General features: G+C 35.6%; 1 protein-coding gene across 1 annotated transcript in view; it reads left to right on the forward strand.

Annotated features, from left to right (window-relative positions):
- Positions 1-2,610: 2,610 nt before the first annotated feature.
- The window catches only part of LOC121381286 (phosphatidylserine synthase 2-like), a 50,910-nt gene continuing 26,800 nt past the window's right edge, over positions 2,611-26,720 (forward strand). The window contains exons 1-4 of the mRNA XM_041510534.1: positions 2,611-2,733; positions 12,408-12,697; positions 23,158-23,259; positions 25,286-25,368. Coding sequence (XP_041366468.1) covers positions 12,564-12,697; positions 23,158-23,259; positions 25,286-25,368 — 319 coding nt within the window. The 5' untranslated portion in view covers positions 2,611-2,733; positions 12,408-12,563. The remainder of the gene's footprint in view (positions 2,734-12,407; positions 12,698-23,157; positions 23,260-25,285; positions 25,369-26,720) is intronic.

Here is a 26,720-nt window from a genome sequence, read left to right on the forward strand (position 1 = left end):
CAACAGTTGTCCTGGAAATAGTCAATCTGATTAAAATTAGCTCTACTGGGTCTACCCTGGTAGATCTAACAGCATTGCGTGGACTCCCATGTCCAGGTGACATTTCATCTATAAATAACAATTCAAATATCGACCAATTACACTTCGCCGTTTATAGCGTTATTCGGGAGCATACAAATTCTAAAAATATCGGGCGAGACTATTTATGCAATAGGCGAACTTGTTGGTCTATTTCAACATTAAAAAGCAGGGACAAAAGTGCAGTAATAAACTCTAGATTGTATACTAGTATAAACAGATTTTATGGCTATACCATCACAGTTGAGTTTTTTTTCGTCTTGAAACAAATTTTATATAAAATTTTATATTGCAATTAGTTTCCGGCATACTTCGTAATTCACCCGAATCATTTCGTATATGCTCGGCATAATCCCGAATGTTTTCAAATTCTTTTCAAATCACTGGCATGATTTTGCAAGTAAGGTTTTGATTGGTCGAATGAAAGGTCAACTGGACATGAGCTCCAACGGGCTGCTGTTAGATCCACATGTAATAGTGGAGCTAATTTTAATTAGATTGGGAAATAGTCTCCTAATATTTTGTTTTCTACTTCTAATAAAATAAATTATTTGGTTGTAATTTTGTATCTATAGGCATTTAGCTGATGATATGTTCAGAGTACAAAATAAAAGTAAAAAAAATAATGTTGGCGAGTTGCTGACAATATACAACTTTGAGACTGCACCTTTAATGAACAGACCTTTCCACCCTAGCTCGTGCGATGGCTTGTTCCATACATATAGAATACTACACTCGTTTTCGCTAGATATAATTTTTACGAAACGAGTGAACTTCCCAAGGTATCTGACCGAACGAAAGTGTGCATTTTATTTTTCAAGGTGTGTATATAGCTTTGTTTATAGAAATAATACATATATACAATATTCAATTTTATTTATTTTATTATTATTTTTAATTTAAATGTCTCGCGATATCCGATGAATGAATGAAATATATAGTAACAGTTGTGGAATGTTGACAACGTAATTTTTCATGAATGAAAAAAAAAGTCCCGGTAGACTTACTGTCCAACCAATCATAATAGCCTTGCTTCATTGTCAACCAATGAAAAGACGTACATCCGGTACGACCCTCGTGGTGCGTACCGTATTTGTACGACACCGCTATACGTTCACCAGGTGGGTGATAAATCATTTTACATGTCTAAACAAAACAATAATTTCTTCGTTTATTCAGCATATCATCCATATGCCTATTTATACTGTTTTTATTTATAATTTTGTCCACAAACTGCAAAAAAGCATCTGACAATTAATGTATGTTTATTTGTATTGTCAAAGTAGCTTTAATATATAAATTAAATTTGAAAACGATGTTTACAGAGCCCTCAAAAGTACCCGGTCTCCGGCGGCAAATCGCCGCCTGAAACAGCTTTTGCCGCCGCCTACTTTTCGTTGATGGTAAGAAAAAGTGCTTTCTCTTCTTTAATAATGTCTCCTACAAAAGGGATCCAAACAAGGTGCCAAAATAGTTGTTTATTTGTCTTGAAACGCGATTAGTTCACATCGAAATTTGATTTTTCAAATGTTTCTTGGGGAGGGCCCCCAGACCCCCCGCTTTGCCCCCTGCGATCATCACTATTGTAGCCTGCTACTTCTTAAACTATTGAGGGCGCTGTGTTTACACGATAATTCTTGTATTCCGATTTTACGTTTATCACGACGTTACATTTCCAAATTATCATTATTATGACATTACGTATAACTATTTTTCAGTGCCTTAAAACACACTATTTCATATTCCTGAATAATCTTTGGTGTGTTTTAGTATATTTTCGAAGTGAAATTTGCACTTGATAACCACAAATAAGAGTTTTACCGGCAAATCTGGAAATCATCCGAAATGGAGTCCAAATTTCGCAGACACATGTCACAATGTCCAAATTTCAAATGAGTAATAACTCTGTAACCAAATAACTTTTTAAAATTCTGTTTTCATTATTTTACATCCAATATCGTATATTTTAACTTAAAATATAAAATTTGATCACTTATTTATTTTTTAAATTTTCGTTGTTCTACCTAAGTAAAGCTAAAGGCTAGGGGACGATTATAGGTATGACTATACCAAATAAAATCCCATAGGCGACCATATTAACGTTTGTGTTTAAAAACACTATATGCAATATATCAACCAAACTATGACCCATAAATATCAGTACTACAACCCGTACCTCAAAGTATTAACTGCAGAAAATGGTACATTTCATGGCTCTTTTTCGGTATAACCAGATGTTTCTACAACACCCCTAGTTTCGCACAAAATTTTAGTACTTTTTTTTTTACAGGTACCCCACACATGTTCCAAGCACAAGGCTACTTGACATGGTGGTACTACATCAAATAAAATTGCATACATTTTTAGCCCAGATGAAACTAATTTTTTTTTTACAACTTGTGGTGTTAACTTCTCTATCAAAAGTTCGCTGCACCTCGAACTTCGACCCAGCCGGAAATTAATTGGTATAGTGCTACCTGAACTCTAGTCTTATCCGGAAATGAACTTTATCATGGGAAGATAACTCGTGGTCGGCGATGTGTTTTGACCTGTTAAATGTTATAAATTGCAGTTGGGTTGTTGAATTCATACATGTAGTAATAATTACTGTTGTAAATTACAGCACCTACTGCACTGTATGGCAACTGGACTGTGGTAAGCAGTAAAGTAGCTTTGAGATAACTGCCCGGCGACGGTAAAATGCTTAATTTGAATTATTGTAAAATTACGTTTCGCACCAGTGATCAGGTGATCACTGATCAAGGCAAAGATAATTTAATTTTAAAATTGAAAGAGTCATGATTACTGTTACGTCGAGTGCCCTCTACTGAACTACCCTGTACCCTTTTTATATGTGAAGATAGAACGAGAACTTACTGAGTGTTAAAAACTCAATTTCCAACCATTGGTTAAAATTAAGTTTTCTAAATATCCGACAACACAGAAGCTGAGAAGGGAACATTTAGTTTTTCAGAATCTTGATTAGAGATAGTTATAGTCAACTGAAAAAAGATGAGCAACTACTGTTTAATATTTTAAAATTGTGTAGCAATCTCTGAAATTTGTGTAGCAAATCACAAACAAAATGTTCCCTGCACAGAAATTTATACATCCACCAGTTTTCACTAAAAGTGCAGGCCCTAATCTAGCCCAAGTACTCCAATGGTAAGAGAGCTAGACAGACATTTGTGCAGTTATCAATGCTTGATACCAATCTATATAAATTCTGCACATTTTCGAGTTTCTTGATAATAAAAATTTCACATATTAATCACACTCTACAGGAAGAAACCTGACAAATATGTAGTGTGTTTATTAGTGATTATTGTGTAAAAATGTGTTATAAGGAAGGTAGAAAATTATATATATGAAGGTATTTAACGTCAAATATAGGATTGTTGTATTAGAGTGGGAATATTTGACTAGCCCTAATGTAGCAAGCGAAATAGTATTGTTTTTTGCCAAAAGTCGGCTTGAGTCACCAAGTTATTGGCAGTAGTGAGAAGTCAAAGTCGCCGTAATATATTTTGTACCTAATCTGATTCTATGAATAAAATCACACAACATACTGATTTCTTCAGTGTCTTTTAAAAGCTCATTTGTCAGCACATGGGTTTGTGTTTTTACTTTCGTATCACAGTGTACATCAACATGCATGTCACGCCATTTGCAGTGACCTGTCAAGTGTTGTCGATTCTCGGCCACATTAATTGCAGTAATGCCAGAAAATACAAATTATAATTCTTTCATTTTAGCAGAAGAAAAACACATCAGTTGACACCCCCTGAACACCCATCTTTAATCGCTTATGTTTCTGTATATACCTTTCAGAAAGGTTATTTAAAATTACACATGTATGTAGATCCTTTTTATAGTTGAATCTGGGAATGTTATTGTTAATCTCATTGCATGGTTTAAAAAAACAATTTTTTTTTTGCTGTACCTAAGTGGTACAGTGTGTGGCAACAAGTTCCCCATCAGCTGTTCAGTGTATATGTACATGTACACGTATTTAACTATTCCGTAAATGAAAAGTAAGTCTTAAAATTTATTTTGCTAAGTTGTATAATTTATGTTTCACAATATGCAACAGCCAATGCAGACAATTTATTAGTCCTTTACAGTCCAACCACAGGGAATATAGGTTTTTTCTCTGTCTGTCCCACATATAGTTTTCTGGATATTTTTGTTCACAATGCCTCAAGATATTGAACTGAAGTGTGGTGCATAGCTTTATCATGTACTGTTACAGATCAAGTTTGCTTCCATGACATATTACCCATTTTCACAGAGTTATGGAACTTAGGAGATACAAAAAAGTGTCAAGTGCTCTTTTTCAGTATGCATAGAACATTAATTTCAGTGTTTTGTATCAATTTTTTTTCCATATTTACTTGATGTATAAGCCACAAGGTCAAAACTACATGTAGGTGATGTTCAGGTAATTTACAGAAATGTTACTACACATACACTGGTAAGGCATACAAGTATATATGTAATTTTAACCATTTGCATGCATATTTTATAGTAATATGAACAGAATGGTCTTGCACATCAAACAAAAAGCTGTTACTCAATACTTCATCATGTAATCATTAATTATATTTATTACATTAGGCTGCTATTCCTAAGTGAACATTTTAATAGTACATACTTTAGACAACTGAGGGGGACTCTGAAATGAGTTAGTGGAGCAACAGAGACCACCAATTTTTGAGATAGTCCAACCCAGAGTTCAACATAGGTTGAGATGCATCTAAATGTTCGTCTTGGGGTCGGGTTCCAGGAAACCAATGTTGACATTGTGGCAAATTAGTGCGGGCTTAGAAATTTGTAGCCAACTCTTGTTGTGAAAACTACACCTATTCAATGAGAAACATGGCTTCAGTTTAATCACTGTCACTATCTACAGTCAGGGCTAGCTTTGGGTCAGCAGGACATCAGTATTTGAGATTAAACATTTTTGGCCAGTATCCCAGTTGGATACTAACATTTCAAAATCTCGTATCCCACCTGAGAATTCCGTATCCCACTTTTGACATTTAAATATAGCAAGCAAATTTTAATTTTAATAAATAAAATAGGCTGTATTGGTTGAAAACATTTTATAATGGGTACTTGCCTTTTTAGTGTTTTTATTGACTTTGGAATTACTAGGCCTAATTAAGGAACACTTAGACTGGAAGGAAACATCCCAACAAAAATAATAGCGACTTAGCGGATCCCAGTCTTTAGCTATGCCGCTATTGCTCCAGTGTACCATTAGACTGGGTATGAGTTGGGGAAGATATTGTTACAGCGTAGAATTGGTCTGGGTATGTGCTCATAAATAATGTTACTTAACTTCATCAGTAAATGACGACTTTCATTGTTTCAATGAAAAATAAACACTCAGGATTAAAAAACACAACATTTGGTATCCCAGCGGGATACTGGGTTCTTGAAGTATGGTATCCAAAATAAATTCTGGTATCTCCGGGATATTGGGATACCGTTAATCTCGAACACTGGACATTCACCAAATTATCTATCAAACTTAAAACATTGCAAAAAGCCAGTTATTTTCTTACAAAATATCCATTATTTCATGAAATTATTTTGCCAAATTAAAATAAAATTCGCCAATTGTTTTTCAAATTTGCAGTTGGTGAATTTGGCGACTACCAGAGGTGTTCCTGACAGTTTGCTATGGTCAGTGGGTTAGAGCACTGGTTTCATCAAAAAGTTCATTTGTCCATAAATGTATAGTAGTGTTGGTATAAAGTGCTCCTACTGGCAGTAGCTAGTGGGAATTTCCCTATTAGCTCAGCTGGTAGAGCGCTGGACTATCGTACTGAGAGTCCGTGGTTCGAATCCCCTCAGTGGAGGTTCATTTTTATCTGTTACAAATGCAAATAATAGTACATGCCTTCAGACCATCTTCTTATACAATCTGCTGAACAATTATTCAAATTGTTAAGAAGTTGAGGAGCTGTTGGTGACTGATTCATTAGAAATCCAATTTTAGGTTATCTCACAACATATTGCAATGTTTGAGGTGGACAGAATTTGGAAGAAAGCCATTTAGTGAAGTCCAGCGAGAGCGCGGACCGACTAGTAGACACCTAAGAAAACCTAAGTCTACAAAGAATAACTGCATCCAAACATGTCTGGACTCTAAAATTAAACCAAAAAGTAGTTTTGACTGCTCAGCCGAAAGGGTTTAAAAGTGATTTGAGCAATTGAGCGGGGCGCCAAATTGAAGTGCGTCGGACTATTTATAAAAAAATAAACATAAGAGTTTTGAACCACGGCCGCAAAATTTAAAAGTCCAACTAAGTCCCCCAAAAAGGAGGTTACCTGTCCTAGTTAAGGTTGGCGTAGCAGGACTCATGGCGAGGTGATGGACTGTTCAGGCTTGAAGTTGGGGAGTACTTCAGTCAACAGCTTGATGTTCCTGTCGATGGCTCCTGGATAAATGCCCCGTAGTACTAGTATGATCTTCAAAATTCTGTGAACGGTTGAGTTGGGCATTATAGGACTCAGGAGCCCCTGCCTGTACAGTCCGTCCTGCTGTGCAGTCACATAAAGTTTGTCGGAATTCTTTGCTCTTTGAATTTGGTATTTCCCTTGTCCGTCCGGGAGTTTGCGCCATTGAGTAGTGGACCATATTCCCTTCAGGCGCGTGGTGTCGGTGCAGTCGCTGATGACCATATCCCGGTATTTGGATGGTAGCTGGTCGCAAAGTAAAGTCCAGTTGGTTAAGTCGGGTGACTCCGGTTTGGAAACCGATGACACCTTCCTCCTCTTGGACTGCTGTAACAACAACAACTGGCGAAGGTGCTGATGGACTGGCTGGGGGTTCAGTGATGACCACATGTCCCATGTCCATTTCAGCTGGTGGGTCTACAGGAGGGATCGCCACTGTCAGTGGAGCTGACAGCTTTGGTCCCCCCAGGTCCGCTCCTGGCGAGTGCTTCGGTCAAGTATATGGGGGCGGCCGCGCAGAATGAACCGCCTCCGGTTGTTTAGCCGCTGGAATTGGATCACCCTGCACCGCCCCTGTCGTTTTCGTCTTCCTCTTCGGAACAGGAGGGACCGCCCCTGGCGGTTGAGCCGCCAGGTTAGGTCGCCTCCTCCTTCTTCCATTCGGTATACTCCGTTGCTTAGCAGCGCCGTAACACAAGGTCACTGTCACGTTGTCTCCATTGTGCTCTATGCGGTACTTGGTCAAAGGCCCAAATACACGCAGCACAGCCCCCAGGGTGGGGGGGGGGGGGGGAGAAATAAGCTCATTCTCACAACACATCCGCATAGTTGGAGATTAACTTGAAAGTGTCCCTTGATTCTGTTAGACACCACATGTACAGTATTTATTGAACCTGTTGGGTTACTGAGCACTACATTTTATACGGTTAAAAAACCTTGTGACAATTTGTGAAGGATTATTCATCATTTAAATACATACAGGCATGTCTGTCAGATAACACTGTATCACACTGTGATAGATGTCACCTTTTCCAGTCCACTAATTAAGTCCTTCCAAATGTGGTAACCACCGAGTTTTTGATGATATTGTCTTTCCATTTTTTGCAAACATACTTAATGGAACAGGTTCATTTGCATATGCCACGAATCTTGTTGGTGGAACCTTTTTTCACCACCGACAGTGAGAAGGTACATAATAATTACACTGTTCATTGTTATGTTCTTCATGATCTTTACTGTCTTGTTTGCAACAGTAAAAATATTCTTTAATTACCTTTACATGTCGGGGGGAAAAAAGGATTCTCTTGGAACAAGACATTGTTTATCAGACTGAGTGTTTATCAGACTGAGTGGTTGTGGAAGTAAACTGCTCAGATAACTAATATGTGTTCTTGGCATTCCACAAATGTAATCTAATCAAGAGGAGGCCAATATAAGAACTGAAGTTTTTTGGATGTGTGCTGACAACATATTGATGTAGAGTCCTGACACTAAACATCCTTGTACTTCTCATCCACCATCATGCAGAGATACTTGCCAGCACAATTGGTTTCTTAAAAGAAGGAAGGAAATGTTTTATTTAACAACGCACACGAAACACATTTTATTTACGGTTATATGGCGTCAGGCATGTGGTTAAGGACCACACAGATATTGAGAGAGGAAACGCCACTTCATGGGCTACTCTTTTTCGATTAGCAGCAAGGGATCTTTTATATGCACCAACCCACAGACAGGATAGTATACCAGTTGTGGAGCACTGGCTGGAACAAGAAATAGCCCAATGAGTCCACCGACGGGGTTCGATCCTAGATCAAGTGCATCAAACGAACACTTTACCACTGGGCTAAGTCCTGTCCCGTTTGTTATAAGAACTATCAAAAACATTTTCCGGTTTAGAATATCAGTGTCTGCATATGCAATGTATTTTCAGTTGTCCTAATGTTAATAGTAGCTCAAACTTCATTTTACTTCCTAAAAGATCTTGTTTTTTCTGTATGTACAAGACTATTGGGAGGTGAAATCCAGTTTGGACAACTACAAACATTAGGATGACCAGAAACACACTGTGTTATATATACACAAACACTGATGTTCTAAACTACATGTAGCATACAAGAAAATATATTTAACAAGTTGTGAAAAGGCTGTATTTAACTATTAGTTGGAAACAATGACAGCAAACTCAGGACAGTCTCTCCAACAGGTCATACTGGTAAGCATGCCAGTGTGGTTTAGTTTACCAGGGCTGTTCATGAGTTACATGGTCCATTGACACTTTTCCAGAGAGACACTGCTCCATCCAGTGATTATTGCCCGACAAGATGTGCTACAAGTACAAAGAACTCTTTCTTTTTGGACATGGGAAAAATAAATCTGCATTTTGTTTAATGGTACAGAATGCTTCTACATAATGATAACTTAAAAGCTTTGTGAACAAAACAGCAATTAGTGCTGATTGAGTATGGTATTTTGTTGGGACTGTGTGACAAAAAGGACTGTTCCTTTGAACAGCTCGTCTTCATTGTGAAAATGCTGGGGGAAAACTTGACTGGTTAAAAACTACCCCTTACAAAATAGTTTTCAGCTGGCAGCCTGCATATTTTTCGATATCCTTACCAATTGATGGTATTGTAATTCATGACATGTTAGATGAAAAAAACCCCTTGAAACTGTAAATCATCATGCATAACTAGTGAGTTGCAGCCCCTAACTACTTAACTATTACTGTTTATTCCTGTGCAAATGAATACATGTAGTTGTTTAGAAGATTGCAGATACCAAGCAAATGGTCATGTATATTCTGCTTCATGCATGCAACTGTGAGGCATCAGGATTTTGATAAAAACCAGTGCTCTAACCCATTGACCATATAGAGGTACTGACACAGCAGACTGTAGATGATGAAAGTGATTAAACTGAAGCTATACTTCTGAGTAAATAAACGACACCACTAGAGGCTCCAAGGTTTCTGCCAGAGGGTAAAACGGGCATGGCACCATACCCAAATTGCTTTGTTATCCTGTCTGTGGGATGGTGCATATAAAAGATCCTTTGCTACTAATGGAAAAATTTAGCAGGTTTCCTCTATGACTATATGTCAAATTACCAAATGTTTGACATCCAACAGCCGATGATTATTAAATCAATGTGCTCTAGTGGTGTCGTTAAACAAAACAAACTTCTTCTTGTACCCTCCTAATGTCATCTTTCATCTGGCATCAGTATTTCTCCCACCTCCCCAATCCAGTCTTGCAGAAGGTTTTTAGTGTCTGGGTGTGTGTGGGGGGGTAATTTTTTGCATGCTTCCATCAAATAACTGTTCAAGCATGCCTGTTGTGGACACAACCTTTGACTTGGCCGAAGAGTTCTGTCCATGACAGAGATAGTGTCTGGCAGAAAGTTCTTATATTATCTGTAAGATCTGTTATTGATTATTAAAGTACTAGACTGTCACTAAAACAGGTTTATCAAGCATATGTCATGTATATATAGCTACATTATGAATCTACAGCTATAGAAAAGAAGCAAGTAGTCACAATGGGACTACAACTTTACTATTATCAGATTAAGAAGTACACAGATATGTCTTAGCCAATGTGTGGTGATGTGGTTTGAAAGCAGGCTGGTACACGTAATGTACTTGACAAGTGGTTGCTCACTTAAAGATTAAAACTTAACACCTGTACATATATTACAGGTAAGTTAATCATTTTGTCAGTGAGAGACCACGACTTACGTTTTACATGATTAGTCTACTTTAACATTTGAGATTATATGTAAACAGTAAATTTATGTAATAAACGGGTAAGTTGAATTTACTACATGTTTACAATTAATTACAGTGTACATTTTAGTTTTTGGTCATATTTAGTATAAAATAAGAAAAAGGATGGGGTTGTGGTAAAAATAATTGTGGCACAGTATAGGGTTTTCTCCAACTGAACAAGAAGTGTATATATATATATTTTTTTTTTTTTTTTTTTTTTTTTTGTGGAAGGGCATCTGCCCACTGCAAAGCCATGCATTCACACAAACGTTTGCAGTGCTCTTTTTTTTCATTCATATCCAGATGAACATAAAAAAATTAAAGAATACTTTTATTTAAATTTGAAGCATGCATATAAATACATGTACTTATTTATAAAAACACATACAAAATCATATTTACATGTAGTTTTGAATTCATTTGTTTTGGTTCTAAAATAATAATGCTCAATAATATAGTATCATTGTAAAATGACATCAACGTATGAGGCATTACTTGATGACATTTTTACATTAATCGAGAAATAAACAAACTTGTATTGCAACAGCTGGACCATTGGATGCTTGTAAACTTTAATGAATATAAAGGACATTTATGTGCATGTATGTTCCAAAATACAAAATCATGTTGAAAAAATATAATTCATACATGTGCATAATTGCAAAAAGTTAATAAAAAAAGACAATTGGAAGTGTCATTTTGAAAAGCCTACTATACATGTATTTCTGAAATCTGCAGTACATGTATATGCGAATAATAATATTAAGAACTGAATTTATAATGAATCTGCCTGTTGGAAGACTGTAATGCTATACATGTGCAGCCGGTTTGCATTATAACGGAATTGATGATATAATGACGTAAAAAAAACTTGTAGTGAATAATGTATTTACATTTTAAACCGTATGAGGTTTTATTTTTCGTATTACATTTTTACCAAAAAACTTTATCCCCCAAAAATTGTGAACAAAGTTCATGTACAATCAAACTGTATCTGATTAATACAGGGATGAAGTCAAATGCTTGAACAGCCAAGATATGTGTAAGCAATTGCACCTGAATTGAGAATATATATTATTATGTATGTATGTGTGTGTGTGTCTGTCTGTCTATATCTATATCTATATATATCTATATATCTATATATATATCTATATATATATATATATATATATATATATATATATATATATATCTATATATATATATATATATATATATATATATATATATATAGATATAGATAGATAGATATCTATATATATAGATATAGATATAGATATATAGATATATAGATATAGATATATATATATAGATATATATATATATATATATATAGATAGATAGATAGATAGATAGATATATATATATATATATATATATATATATATATATATATATATATATAGAGGTTATTACCAGAGTGTTTTTCGGTATTGTCAATATCATATATTAGGAATACATTATTTTTATTCCTAATATATTATATGATATTGACGATACTGAAATACACGAGGGTAATAATCTCTTAATCATATAATCTCAAGCTTAATACGTGTTTTTGTAAACTGTACACGCAACTTTAATTCCAGTCCGCCATTACTAGATATTCAAATGACGTAAATATATGTGGCACGTTTTCTTTTTGAATGGAAATGACGTCATTTTGGATGTCCTTACATCAAAATAAACTATGGCCTAACGTTTTTTGTTGTCTGAACGTGGGACAGCTTCAATGTAAAATTGCTATTGAAATGTTTTTATTTGATGACTATGAATGCATATGTCAATTATGGAGTGTCTCCCAAGTATGTTTGCTTAAATGTCAATAAACATAGTGCCGTGACCCCGATTAATTTACATCTAATTTGCAAAGTTATCAAATTCGTAAAGTATGTGATATGCAAAATATATCATACTTTGATTGCACTGAAAATGAAATATATATGTAGCTATTGATATGCAGTACAGGGAGGCTAAAGGCAGAACTACATATACATCCATATGTATGCAATTGCTCTACTATACTTTGACAGTTATTTTTTGTCCAGCTTGAAATTTGTTATTTTTATACTTTCTTTTATTATTGCAGCCATTTCTGTTCTGAAATCACTGGTGCTGCGCTGGAAACGAACCCATATTATATCCTACCGAGGTTGCATAGTTAAACATTCACCAGTCCTGTAAGCAAAACAAAATACTGGAGTTGACAGTTTGGTGAAAGTAAGGAAGATAAGATACCTTCAAGATGGCGACTGCAAGGCAAACCACAGATGACACAGTTTACCGCCTCCACAACTGCACAGCTCATAACTGGGAGGAAGAGAAACGCAAACACAAGGATTCGCCTATTTATGATGATGGAACTCTGTCGTACTTCTGGTCAGTGTCATTCTAATAATACCAGTTTGATTAGGGTTTTTGTTTTTAGTTCCCTACTGGTCCGACTGGAGGAGACTATTGGTTTTGTCTCCATCTTTCTGTCTGTCTGTCCATCCATCTGTTGATCTGTCCTACAAATATAACTTTTTGGACTGACTGTGCAGCAGGTTGAGAAACAATTTTTTTTTAATAAAAAATAAATAAATTAACACATGTATATGTTTTGTACAATGTTACATAACTTTTGAGTTTTAAGGGGATTTATAAGTTTTTGACAGATACATGTATATGTGTGGCCATGTCAACTTTTTGATAGTCGTGAGAATTTAATCAAAGGCCATAACTGTCAAAAATAGAATTTATCCATATGTGTGTTGCTTTAGCAGGTTTTTTTTTAGGATACTTGTTTTTTTGGTTGCCATTTCAGGCAATGGGGCGGGACATAGCCCAGTGGTAAAATGTTTGCTTGATGCACGGTTGGTTTGGGATTGATCTCCGTTGGTGGGCCCATTGGGCTATTTCTCATTCCAGCCAGTGCACCACGACTGGTATATCAAAGGCCATGGTATGTGCTACCCTGTCTGTGGGATGGTGCATATAAAAGATCCCTTCTACTAATGGAAAAATGTGACAGGATTCCTCTTCAAGACCATACATTGTATGTCAAAATTACCAAATGTTTGACATTCAGTAGCCGATGATTAATAAATCATTGTGCTCTAGTGGTGTTGTTAAACAAAATAAAAACTATTTCATGCAAATTATGAAAAGCACTCGCCTGATGCGCAGTCGGTTTAGGATCGATCCCCGTCGATGGGCCCATTGGGCTGTGTTTTGCTCTAGTCAGTGCACCACAACTGGTATACCAAAGACTGTGGTATGTGCTACCCTGTCTGTGTTATGGTGCATATAAAAGATCCCTTGCTACTAATGGAAAAATGTAGCGGGTTTCCTCTCTAAAACTATAATGTCAGAAATTACCAAAAAAAGACTTCTTCCCCAGACAAATGAAATGGACAAATTCAGAAGTTTAGTATTTGTCAGAGCTCTGGGGAAAGTTACAATGTATACAAGGTCATATTGATTCCACATCACTATACTGCTGACGGTTCATATTAATGAACTTTAACCAACACAGATTACAGAACAGGTCCTGGCAGGTGGAACTATATTCTGTGTGACATTAACGGCCTGACCTCTGACCTGAAATCAGTCGGACCACGTGTGTCAGTGTGGTCATGTATGCATCCCTGAGAAAATTTCCCCAAGATGTTACCTCCGATGATTATAAACCTCCACCAGGTGTACTTGTATGTACATGATAACTCTTATCATATTCACTTGAAATACAATTCATAAATGTCTTATCAGGGCCTGTATTTATCAACAAAAAAAACAACTTAAGTCAGCTAAAATTACTTAAGTTTTTACGATTTTGACTTAAGTTCCACAAAAAAACTTAAGTCATATTTATCAACCTACTTAAGACTTTAGTTTGGCCCATTTTTGACTTAACGTTTTAGCCTCCTGCCTACCAGACTTAAGTTTTTTCTAACTGATTTGTCAGAAAAACTAAAATAATGCCAGACATTTGGTATTGTCTACACTGCCGTGGTGCAGGGGTGTAACATTCTCTTTGAGAATGGCCAATACAGCACAAATCCCCTTGTTTTCATCGGGATACAATTGAAGTTTTTAGTAAAAGTCAGTATCTATCTGTGATATTTGTATTTTTGCACAGTTCTTTACACTGTGTTTTTATTTAAATCTTGAATTTTTATATTGATGTTGATCATCACTTTATTTGTTTGCATTACCATAGTTTGACACCCAATAGCCGATGTATTTTTTGTGCTGGGGTGTCGTTAAACATTCATTCATTCATTCATTCATTCATTCATTCATTCATTCATTGTCTACACTGAAAACAATCAAGTGTTTTTGAAAAGTGAGTATACAACTTAAATTTCACGGTAAACTGTTGTTGTTTATGCATAGACTATTTCCTGTTTATATGAAATAGCATAGCGATGACTTGTCATATTTTCAATATTGTTTTACCAAAATAAATTGGGGTAAAGTTAACATAATAAAACTTACCACTTACAGTTAAACAGTTTTTAATACTAGTACCACAAACTTTACCATTTAACTCGTACAAAATTCCAGTCAAATCCATATAAGTTTGATTTGTTTGAGTGTAACAAAACGGCCATTCACGCATTATGACAAGGTTTAACTCACAATACGACAACTGGGTATACATTTCTATAGTCCATCCCAGCCTCCACGAACAATGATTTTTGTAAACAATTTCAGTTTGATTTGATGTAAGAAGAAAAGTAAAAGTGTTTTGGAAATAACAACAAAAAACTATTTTTGTGTGCAATGAAATAATCTGCTTAGAAATAAATAACTTGTAGTACAAATGCCATAGTGGGAAGGATTATAGCTAATGTACATTCCATCTAACTATATTATGACTAAAAATTAAATGGTTTTAAAACAAAGAAAAAGCAAACATTTTATATTTAAGTTCGGTCTAGATATTCAGAAAATTAAGCGTTTAGTCTCGACCTATTGAAAACCGTCCCATTAGCAAAAAAAAACCCAAAGCTACTACACATGTTCATTCTTGTCATCTTATGCATTTAATGACATTGTTATTTAGTTTATCCATTGTAGTGTAAACTAGCAGCAAAACATGACTACATGTATGTTGTTTATTTGAGTTGTTAAAATACTATGAATTGATCAACAACAACCATTATTGGTTGTTTGGTTGTAGATTCCTCCACTATGTTCTTCGGAGCATTGCAGGAACTGTGTCAATCCATATTTGTCAAATCAACACATAAAATAATAATAATATACAGGAACTTTAAAACTATATACAGGCCGAGATGAGCCCCATGAGGAATATTTGGTAAACACTAATACAATGGTAATACTAACAATACATTAGTTAATTAATTTTTAAACTACTCTAGTAGCACAAACTAAGCATTATTTACAGTTCTTGTCTGTCCTACATCTCAGGTTTAAGCGAAGCCACTTCAGTATTGCACATAATGCACACTATCATTACATTTATTTTGTAACCATCGTCGAAAACCGTCCCAATGCGGCTGACAAGGTCATGTAACTCTCTCAAAAATAATCAATGTAATTTTTAAAATTTATAATTACTTAAATTGTTTACCTAGCACAAACAAAATAGAAACAAAATACTTCACATACACACTGTTTAAACTCTGTGTTATGATAGTTAGTCCATTTACAAGTGCGTATCAGTAGCGGATCCAGAAAATCCATTTAGAGGGGCCCCAGCGACATGAGCCGGAATGCCAAGGGAACTTTGGGGGAGGTTTGGAAGGGGTTCGTAAAAAAGAAAGAAAATGAATATATAATAAAATTATAATTGTCGCAAAATTTTACTATGTTACTATAAACATTAAATGTAGATTTGTAAACAGCCCCCCTCCCCCCTAGATCTGCCTCTGTGTATGCGGGCGAGAATATGTACATGTATATACAACTGAAATCCCACACTACACATTGAAATTTCATTTAAGACTTTGTCCATCTGTCCGGTTCAGAATGCGGTCCAGCGTACAGCTACATTTTATTTCTGACCGGGTCATGTAGCGGTAATTATGGAAACGACGAACATGTCCGAAAACACACAACTGGTACTGATAACTGCAAAACCGCATGGGTAACCGCATAAATGGACACACACAAAACATGTCAGCGTCCACACCGAATACTTCGATATCACCTTTATTTATATAATAATACAGCGTCATAATGTAAAACAATCCAAAATTCACGTAAAATAGTTTAAGAATTTTCCTCCGTAATCTGTAAGGTGTTGTGTGGGAAAACCACTTTCTAAGCAAATAATTCTGAGTAGATTTAATTTTCGCGTCTCTCCATGTGTGTACACATTCGATCATTCTACGGACTGCTTACAGATAGGGAAATTCAGCAATTTTGCGTCACGATAGTAGGAGGGGTTTTTTCATGGCAATGACAAAAAGGAGGGTGAGAAGATTGAGAGAAGGAATGGTAAATGTAGATTTGTAAACACATATTTATTTTTTCATTCATTATCTGCCTATGTTAAAACATTGAATTTTTTTAGGAAATATTATATATACATGTCTTATACATATATAAACAGAACAAACAATAATAAACAAACAAAAACAAAAAAGAGAAGAAACACAGCAAACTACAATTTGAAAATTTATGAAAACTAAAAATATCTATTATTAACTGTATAAATGTTTTCATTCAGCACATTTAAGACAATGACTTAATTGTGAAACAGTCTATACTCATTCTATAGTTGAAAATACTTCATGTGACCGGCTGTAGTCTGGGCAGCCATGATGATTGTGTTCGGTGTCACTCGGAGGGAAATTCAAAATATGCTTTGGTGTTTACATTAATAGTAAAATAAAACATTAATTTTACTTACGTATTCATAAATTACTATGAGGTATGTATTGCAGGTTTTATATAAAAATGTGTAAGCTCTTTGCTGATAAGACAGCTATAGTAGTCTATGAGCTCCTTCATTAAGCCGTTAACCGGTGCTAAAAAACCATGTTGATCTAGCCATTATAGGCTTGCAAAAGTGTGCCTTTCCTACATTAATTAAATATTTTATTCGGTCAAAGTGTTATCTATCAACTTCATACATGTCTTTATAACCAAGATGTGTTGTTTTGATTTTTTTTTTTTAACATTATTTGTTTTACCTCGAAAAATATTGCCCTTATTAGAAGAAAAAATATAATTAATGAAAACATTTCTAGTCCTTGGCTTTTGAAAAACCATGGCGAGTGAAAAATTGCACTCATCAAAATGCTAAAGCGAGTGAAAACTAAGCATTATTAATTTATGAAGTAATTGGTACATGTAAATGCAGAGACATAGGTTACAAAAAGGAACTAATAAACCAATGTTTTTTTCTAATTTTATGTTGTTTGGTTCATTAGTGTAGTCTGATTTCTTTTCCCTATGACATCAGGAATGGAATTATTAAACATTTCAGGAGCAGTGCTATAGAAATATAATTATGACATACACTGATGCAGATAATTTGATTTTTTTTACTTACAATATGTACTATTCTAATTTCAGATAATTTGATGCACACATTTATAGATACCTTTTCAGTGTTAGATGGTTTGATGAATGTGCAGCTAAACGTGTAGGAATCAACTTGTCTTGAATTTCATGTACAGCAAACATGATTAGGATAATTGGGATGGGAAAAACCCACTGGTTTTGAGGAGGTGGTTCAATTAGAACTACGACCCAATCATCTCAGGTGTGCACTACGGACTGAATTAGAATTAGATCCATCATATTATTATTTTTTAAATAACTGGTTAAACATAGGCCTACAATTAGTTCAATTGATAATGTTGGTTGGGGCATTGACATTCACATGGCATTTTTAATACAACAATTACGCAACCAGTCCCCCTCCCTCAACATTTTCTAACAGGTCATTTGACCTTCACTACCAGTTTGGGGCGAGACATAGCCCAGTGGGACCGGCCTTGGTGGCGTTGTGGTTAGGTCATCAGTCAACAGGCTGGTAGGTACTGGGTTCAGATCCCAGTCGAGGCATGGGATTTTTAATCCAGATACCGACTCCAAACCCTGAGTGAGTGCTCCGCAAGGCTCAGTGGGTAGGTGTAAACAACTTGCACCGACCAGTTATACATAACTGGTTCAACAAAGGCCATGATTTGTGCTATCCTGCCTGTGGGAAGCGCAAATAAAAGATCCCTTGCTGCTAATCGGAAAAAGTAGCCTATGAAGTGGCGACAGCGGGTTTCCTCTCAAAATCTGTGTGGTCCTTAACCATGACTGACGCCATATAACCGTAAATAAAATGTGTTGAGTGCGTCGTTAAATAAAACATTTTTTTTTTTAGCCCAGTGGTAAAGCGCTCGCATGATGCACGGTCGGATTGGGATCGATCCCCGTCGGTGGGCCCATTGGGCTATTTCTCGTTCCAGCCAGTGCACCATGACTGATATATCAAAGGCCATGGTATGTGCTATCCTGTCTGTGGGATGGTGCATATAAAAGATCCTTGAAGTCTTGCTTGTTAAATAAAACATTTTTTTCTTTCCACTACCAGTTACGAACGGCTCTGACATGTCAAGTCGGCGTTACGTTATTCATCTACAACGGTTGTTGATAAAACTTATAGGGCCGACAAAATCTGTCATTACAAAGGATTTTATTCCAAACGTGGGATACCATAATAAAGATAATATAACAAAACAACAACAACAATTTTAGACACCATCATTTAATACGAAACAAGTTGCAAAGTAGACTAGTAGCGTGTGCGTGCAACCAGAGTTCCAAGAGTAAAAATAATCCGATTGGTCAATATGCCACAGAGTACTGGCATGAAATCATGTTCCAGTCGCATGGTCTGCGACGTTCTAACAAACGTATTGAAACAAACAAAAATTAAATAGTCGGTTTTGATTACTGTTATTATATTTTGTACATGTATATATACATATATAAATAACAGATGCATATTCATTAATCGCTTGCTGAAATACAAATATTTAAATGAAGTTTTTGTTTTGTTTTTTAAGATGATAAAAAAAACAAAAAACTAGACTGACAAAAGATACTTTTTTAGTAAACGAGACCTAGGCCTGTTCTTATATACCTATCATTTCTTTTCCTTCTTTTTATTATTCCGTTTACTTTTGAATTGTCTTTGTCTAAATTTTTATTTCCTTTTTAAAGAAAGTAAAAAGTTACACGCTTACCGTAAACGGTTTTCGGGACCTCACATAAGCTTTGTAGACTTAACAGTTATGAACTAATCGAGACAATTTTACCGACTTCGCTGATTTCCGTAGCGAGTTCATTTGTGTAGGCTACAGAAACCACTATTTAACTCAATTCCTTTTTTTTCATAACTATATGGACAGTTAGCATTATCAGACGTTGTGATCTGTTACCTTACAAAAGTAGACTGTTTCTAATTAATAATAAATTAAATTGGTAAAGGATGTTTTTTTTTATCGGATTGGTACGTCCTCGAAGATGTCTATTAAACCAGTGTTTTCCGATTTGTAGGCTATAGCAATTATAAGTACCGGTCATATATTATAAGGTTGCATTGACGCTGCCGTTCTCGTCACATTTTTGTTTTTATGGTATTATTAAACTGGACTTTCTATCAGTTACATAATTACATATTTTACGTGCGCTGTTAAGTGCAACGTGCGTTATTTTTCACACTCGCCAGACTGAAATTACGGGATATTCTACATGCGTATTAAAATATAATAAAAACAATACTTCGTACATACAATAATACTTTACCTTTCTCAAGTCACATTAGTTTATTGTGAAAAACAGTGATAATCCCTCATGAACATAGCCACTAATTCGTACAGGTGTTTCCGCTATATTTTGACAAACGTAATGTTTTCGTATCGACATGGCGCTAGGATATAAATAGAAAATAGGAAATACTTCCTCAACGACCACTGACTTAAATTTTGTGTATTGACTTTCTTAAGTTTTTCTTAAGTTGTTTGATGAAAACCAACTTAAGTTTTTGACTTAGATAAGTCAGTTTCAAAAACTTAACTTTAAACTTAAGTCAAAACTTAACTGGGACGCTTTTCGACGGTGGTTACAAAATAAATGTAATGATAGTTTGCATTATGTACAATATTGAATTGGCGTAGCTTAGACCTGAGAGGTAGGACGGACAAGAACTGTAAATAATGCTTACTTTGTGCTACTAGTGTAGTTTTAAAAATTAATTAACTAATATATTGTTAGTATTACCATATTATTAGTGCTCACCAAATATTCCACAGAGCTCAAAATAGGAAGTTAAAATATGGCCTGCTGTTGTTATTATTTTTTTTAAATAGCAGCCCCCAAATATGTCTTGGTAATACTAAAAAAGAAGGAAGGAAGGAAATGTTTTATTTAACGACACACTCAACACATTTTATTTACGGTTATATGGTGTCAGACATACGTGTATGGTTAAAGACCACACAAATATTGAGAGAGGAAACCCGCTGTCGCCACTTAATGGGCTACCCTTTTTGATTAGCAGAAAGGAATCTTTTATATGCACCATCCCATAGACACGATAGCACATACCACAGCCTTTGATGTACCCGTCGTGGGCCCACTGACAGGGATCAATCCCAAACCGACAGCGCATCCCGCGAGCACTGTACCACTGAGCTATGCCTCGCCCCTAAAAAAAAGAAAGAAAGAAAAGGACTCCTGAAAATAAAACAACACAGGATGAGGGAGGGGTTTGGGATAGTATGTAGCAAAAATTAAGACAGGTCTCTGAGATGTATTTTAGAGCATTGTGGAATTAAAATATAATGTAATCACGAGCTTAATAGCAGCTAGATGAGATAGTCGCTTATACATCTGTCTTTTGAAAACTGACCTGTGATTTGTTTTAGTAGTTTTAGCAGGTAAATTTCTATTTCATCTGCTAGACCCTAAAACAGTGGACTGGTTTTTGCTATATTGAGCCCCGTAACTACCTGTTCAAGAACAACATTTACAAATTTATGTTGCAAATTACATACAGGTGATTCCTGTTTTATTTCTTGAATTACAGATGAGCTAGTCTTGGTTTTTCAATTGGTGTTAATTTACAATGTACAATATAATGATGTACATATATGTTCTTTTTGTGTTCTTTTAACCCCCCCCCCCCCCCCCCTTCCCCCCCCCCCCCCCCCCCCCCCCCCCCCCTTTTTGCCAGTATAAGAATGCTGGTACATGTATACCCCCAAACAAAAAAAACTAAACAAAAACACAAAAAAACCCCACAGGTAAACAAAACAAACATCAAACCCTATATTAGACTAATTATCACAGTTGTCATATTAGGACTCTTTCACATCAGAACCCTGAGTGAGTGCTCCGCAAGGCTCAATGGGTAGGTGTAAACCATTTGCACCGACCAGTGATCCATAACTGGTTCAACAAAGGCCATGGTTTGTGCTATCCTGCCTGTGGGAAGCGCAAATAAAAGATCCCTTGCTGCCTGTCGTAAAAAGAGTAGCCTATGTGGCGACAGCGGGTTTCCTCTAAAAACAGTGTCAGAATGACCATATGTTTGACGTCCAATAGCCGATGATAAGATAAAAAATCAATGTGCTCTAGTGGCGTTGTTAAATAAAACAAACTTTACTTTACTTTCACATCAGGTGCAGAACGTGTGCAGTCTGGCTTTTATAGGGAACTATGGGTTTTGTCTACGTCCTTCTGTCTGTCCCTCATATAGTTTTCTGGATGCTTTTTTCCACTATGCCTCAATATATTGAGCTGAAAGTTTGTGTGTACATGTACATGTAACTTTATCGAGTACTGTTACAGATAAATTAAACTTTTATGGGGATTTACCCATTTGTGACAAAGTTATTGCCCTGGAACTGTTCCAGAACTAAGTTTGGATTTCATGGCAATTTACTTATTTTTGGCAAAGTTATGGCCCTTGAACTTAGGAGATATGAAAATTTGTTTGGCAGAGGACATGTTCTGCTTTGGCAGTACCCTTAGAATGCTTGTTATTTATCTTTTTACTTATTACTTCTAGGGGCAGGACATGCTAAGTGGTAAAGTGATCGCTTGATGCTCTGTCGGTGTGAGATCGATCCCGGTTGGTGGGTCGATTGGTCTTCTTCTTGTTCCAGCCAGTGCACCACTACTGGTATATCCATGGTATGTGCTATCCTGTTTGTTGGATGGTGCATATAAAAGATCCTTTGCAACTAATGGAAAAATGTAGCGGGTGTCCTTTCTAAGCCTATATGTCAAAATTATCAAATATTTGACATCCAACAGCTGATGATAAATTAATAAATCGGTGTGCTCTAGTGCTGTAGTTAAAACCAACTTTTACTTACTTGTACTTATTTTTATACACCCATCTATGATGTGTCGTATTATGGTATGGCATTGTCTGTACGTCCGTCCATACTTCCGTCTGTTAACTTTTTCTTTTCCAGACCATATAGGTATCTTGCATTCAGTTGCATACAGGACCATCAAACCTCACATAGGAACAACTTCGGATGGCGTTGTGTCGTGTACTATTACAAGGTCACTGTGACTTAATTTTCACTGTCTACTGCACATAATAGTAAATCCTTGTTCACATCATACCTTGCATACAGATGCATACAGGACCATCAAACCACACGTAGGAACAACTTGGGATGGTGGTTGGTCCAAAACAAACTGTTCACCCATCCCATTGCAAAATTTTCACATAATCAAGAATTGAGTCATACCCGTAACATATTCATTAATATAGATATGGTTTTTTCATCAGACTCCTGATTGGGGTATCATGTACCTCGCCGGTACACTTGTTATTTATTAATTTCGTTTTTATCCACCAGGCGAGCTCACACTATCACAGCTCTAGTAATATTCAGTTGTGTCCTGGTGTACGTTGCCTTGTTTGAGGAAGCAGTTGATGATGTAGACTACAATGTGAAGAGGTATGATAACAGTAGCAATAGTCATTTGTTAGTTTAAGAAATGTCACGTCAGATTACTGTGTAATAACAGTAGCGATAGTCATTTGTTAGTTTAAGAAAAGTCACGTCAGATTACTGTGTAATACAAAATATACGTGTACACATGTAGACCATTAGATATAATGTAATATGTAAATATAATTGCAAATTTTTCACTGTTATCATTTACTCTGTTCTGATTAGATAAAGTCACTAAAAAACCTGTTGGGTTTTTTTTAGGGGGGGGGGGGGGAGGGGAAACATCACATACATGTACCTGTAAAATAGGTTATGGAAAGGACATTTGAAAATCATTTTTGTATATTTTGAACTAAATAACTTGTGTTGTTAGTGTATTAAAATTTGTAATTATATATAGTATATATATATATATATATATATATATATATATATATATATATATATATATATATATATATAAAAGATCTGATTTTCATTTTTGTAAGTTTATTGGTTAACAGTCCTAAACTTAGTATACAATCGCCTGGCTATATATGCTATGTGATTTTATACAATTTGTGACTGCTACATGTACATGTACATGTATACATCAATAAAGTCATGACAAACAGTTCTTATATAATGTAAACTGAATATCCATGTACAGTCTAATGCTGTTATCTTGTCCTCTGTTATCTCATTTAGCCCAGGTAATCTTGAGGTAAAACAAATGATACCATGGCATACTTTTCACCAAAAACTACTATGTTTGTCTTGACCCACTGTTCTGTGGAACTGTTTGGTTCGATCCTATCAACATTAGAATAATGACATTTGACTGTACATGTACATTCCAGACCAAGTTGCATTCTCCCCTCCTATTTCTATAATATACTGAACTCCATTTAAAACACACCACCCTATGTTTAGTTGTTGTAACTTTCACATGTGCGAAGTCGCTATAAAACAGACAATACACCTAATCCGTGAATACAAATTTGGGGTTATTTATTACCCATCAAAATACATCCAGTTGTACAAAATCCGTCTTAAAAATGTTTTGTCATTTTTATATCCATTTTACAACTTCAAATCTTACTGATGCGTTTTCAGTGGAGTTCAGTATATTTGTTATTAATGCATAAAGCAAACATTTAGTTTTTTAAAAATAAATCTCATGGAACATTTTGCTTAATATCAGAGATGGCTACACAATTCAAAATATTAAACAGTCGTTGTTAATCAATTTTCAATTGACTAAAATTTAGAGATTGCTACACAATTATAAATATTAAGTAGTTGCTAATCAATTTTCAATTGCCAAGAAATATTGCTATAAATCAAGAGTTTGGAAACAAAATGTTCCATGAATCCATATTTTCACTATCACAAGAATTGTGAGCTATTTAACATGTAGATCACAAGTCTTGTGACAGGTCACAAGTTTTGTGACGGCTCTTTACTCTTAAAAACTAAGAAATTGTATTTGATGCCACTGCTATAGATGTTTTATATGTACCCGTATGTATTATGTAATAAAGAACTGGATTGCAGCTTTAAAATTAATTTACCTAAAGATGATTTCAGAAAATCAGTGACATTGTGGTTTCACCAAAACAAATCATCCACAGAATTGAATGATTTTAAGATATTTATTTTAAAACCATTTCTGACAGACTCGCCAACTCCAAAAATATCTTTATTTGATTATGTACTCTGACCTGGTGGGCCCATTGGGCTATTTTTCGTTCCAGCCAGTGCATCATGACTGGTATATCAAAGGCCATGGTATGTACTACCCTGTCTGTGGGATGGTGCATATAAAAGATCCCTTCCTGCTAATCAAAAAGAGTAGCCCATGAAGTGGTGACAGCGGGTTGAGTGTGTCGTTAAATAAAACATTTCTTTCCGTGCTCTGACGCTACAACTTTTTACCACATTCCATATAGACCAAGAACATGTGTGCTCCTCTTAAACAAAAAGAGACTAATAAAATAAGTACATGATACAATTAATACAATGTAATGTGTTTGGTTGTTGATTTCAGAGGTCTGTCTGCAGTTGTTATAGCCTTCTTGGTGTTTGGAGTAATTCACACACCCGATGGGCCATTCGTCCGACCACATCCTGGTATGTACTCATTAATTTGTTAGCCTGAATCAGGGCTTCTAGATTATGGTAGCCCCACTCCCATGGCTAGTGTTATTCAATGTTAGGTTAGTAAATATCTACTATTGCCAAGCCCGGCAGGTAGTAAAAAAGTCTGCATTAAAGTAAATTTTGTCAAATATGAATATCTTACCCCCTCCCCAATCTGAGGGCTTTTAAACTCCATCTCCTTCTTTAGGAGACATATCCGATTATTCCAATTAGTAAAATTGTATTTTACTTAAAGTAGGGCTAGTAAGGTTTTAATCATGGCTAGTACATTTTTAAAATCACTGATCCCATGGTTAGTGTATTTTTATAACAATTCTAGAAGCCCTGCCTGAATAGTGTTCTAAATAGGCACCTGTCCATTTGTCCTGACAAGTGAAAATCTTCTAGAAGCCCTGCCTGAATAGTGTTCTAAATAGGCACCTGTCCATTTGTCCTGACAAGTGAAAATCTTCTAGAAGCCCTGCCTGAATAGTGTTCTAAATAGGCACCTGTCCATTTGTCCTGACAAGTGAAAAATCTTCTAGAAGCCCTGCCTGAATAGTGTTCTAAATAGGCACCTGTCCATTTGTCCTGACAAGTGAAAATCTTCTAGAAGCCCTGCCTGAATAGTGTTCTAAATAGGCACCTGTCCATTTGTCCTGACAAGTGAAAATCTTCTAGAAGCCCTGCCTGAATAGTGTTCTAAATAGGCACCTGTCCATTTGTCCTGACAAGTGAAAATCTTCTAGAAGCCCTGCCTGAATAGTGTTCTAAATAAGCACCTGTCCATTTGTCCTGACAAGTGAAAATCTTCTCAGACTAGCAAAATGGATGTCAGTGACAATGGATGTCCAGTGAACAAGTAAAATGTTTAACACAATTTCGTTTTAAGCAATCAAAAAATGTCTTTGAATTTGAATAAAACAAACCACTTATTTTGACAAGTGAAAATATTTGAGGAGAAGTAGATTTGTAAGTGTATTTATCTGGTGGACTATAGAAAAATTCTGCTTATTTCTATCACTGCTTAATGTTATCGAAAGTGAATTTCCATCTGTGCACCATGACTGCATCTGAGCATCTTTATATCAAATCTTTTAAAATTGCACCCCTCCCCCCTCTCCTAAACAAATCTCAGTGCATTCAGGAATGCTATTCATTTGCTTCAGCAAACTCAATTTTGCCCTTTTTAGAATTTTGTGATCTCTGCTTTACAAAATCCTGGATCCACCTCTGGGTAAGCATTTTTATTTTCCGATGAAGTGGTAGTTGAGCACTCGCCCTAGGATTGACACCCTTATGTGATCCTTAGGATTATTTCCAATTCCAACTAATAATCTATA

Source organism: Gigantopelta aegis, chromosome 9 (assembly GCF_016097555.1).
Source record: "Gigantopelta aegis isolate Gae_Host chromosome 9, Gae_host_genome, whole genome shotgun sequence".
Classification (NCBI taxonomy): Eukaryota; Metazoa; Mollusca; class Gastropoda; order Neomphalida; family Peltospiridae; genus Gigantopelta; species Gigantopelta aegis.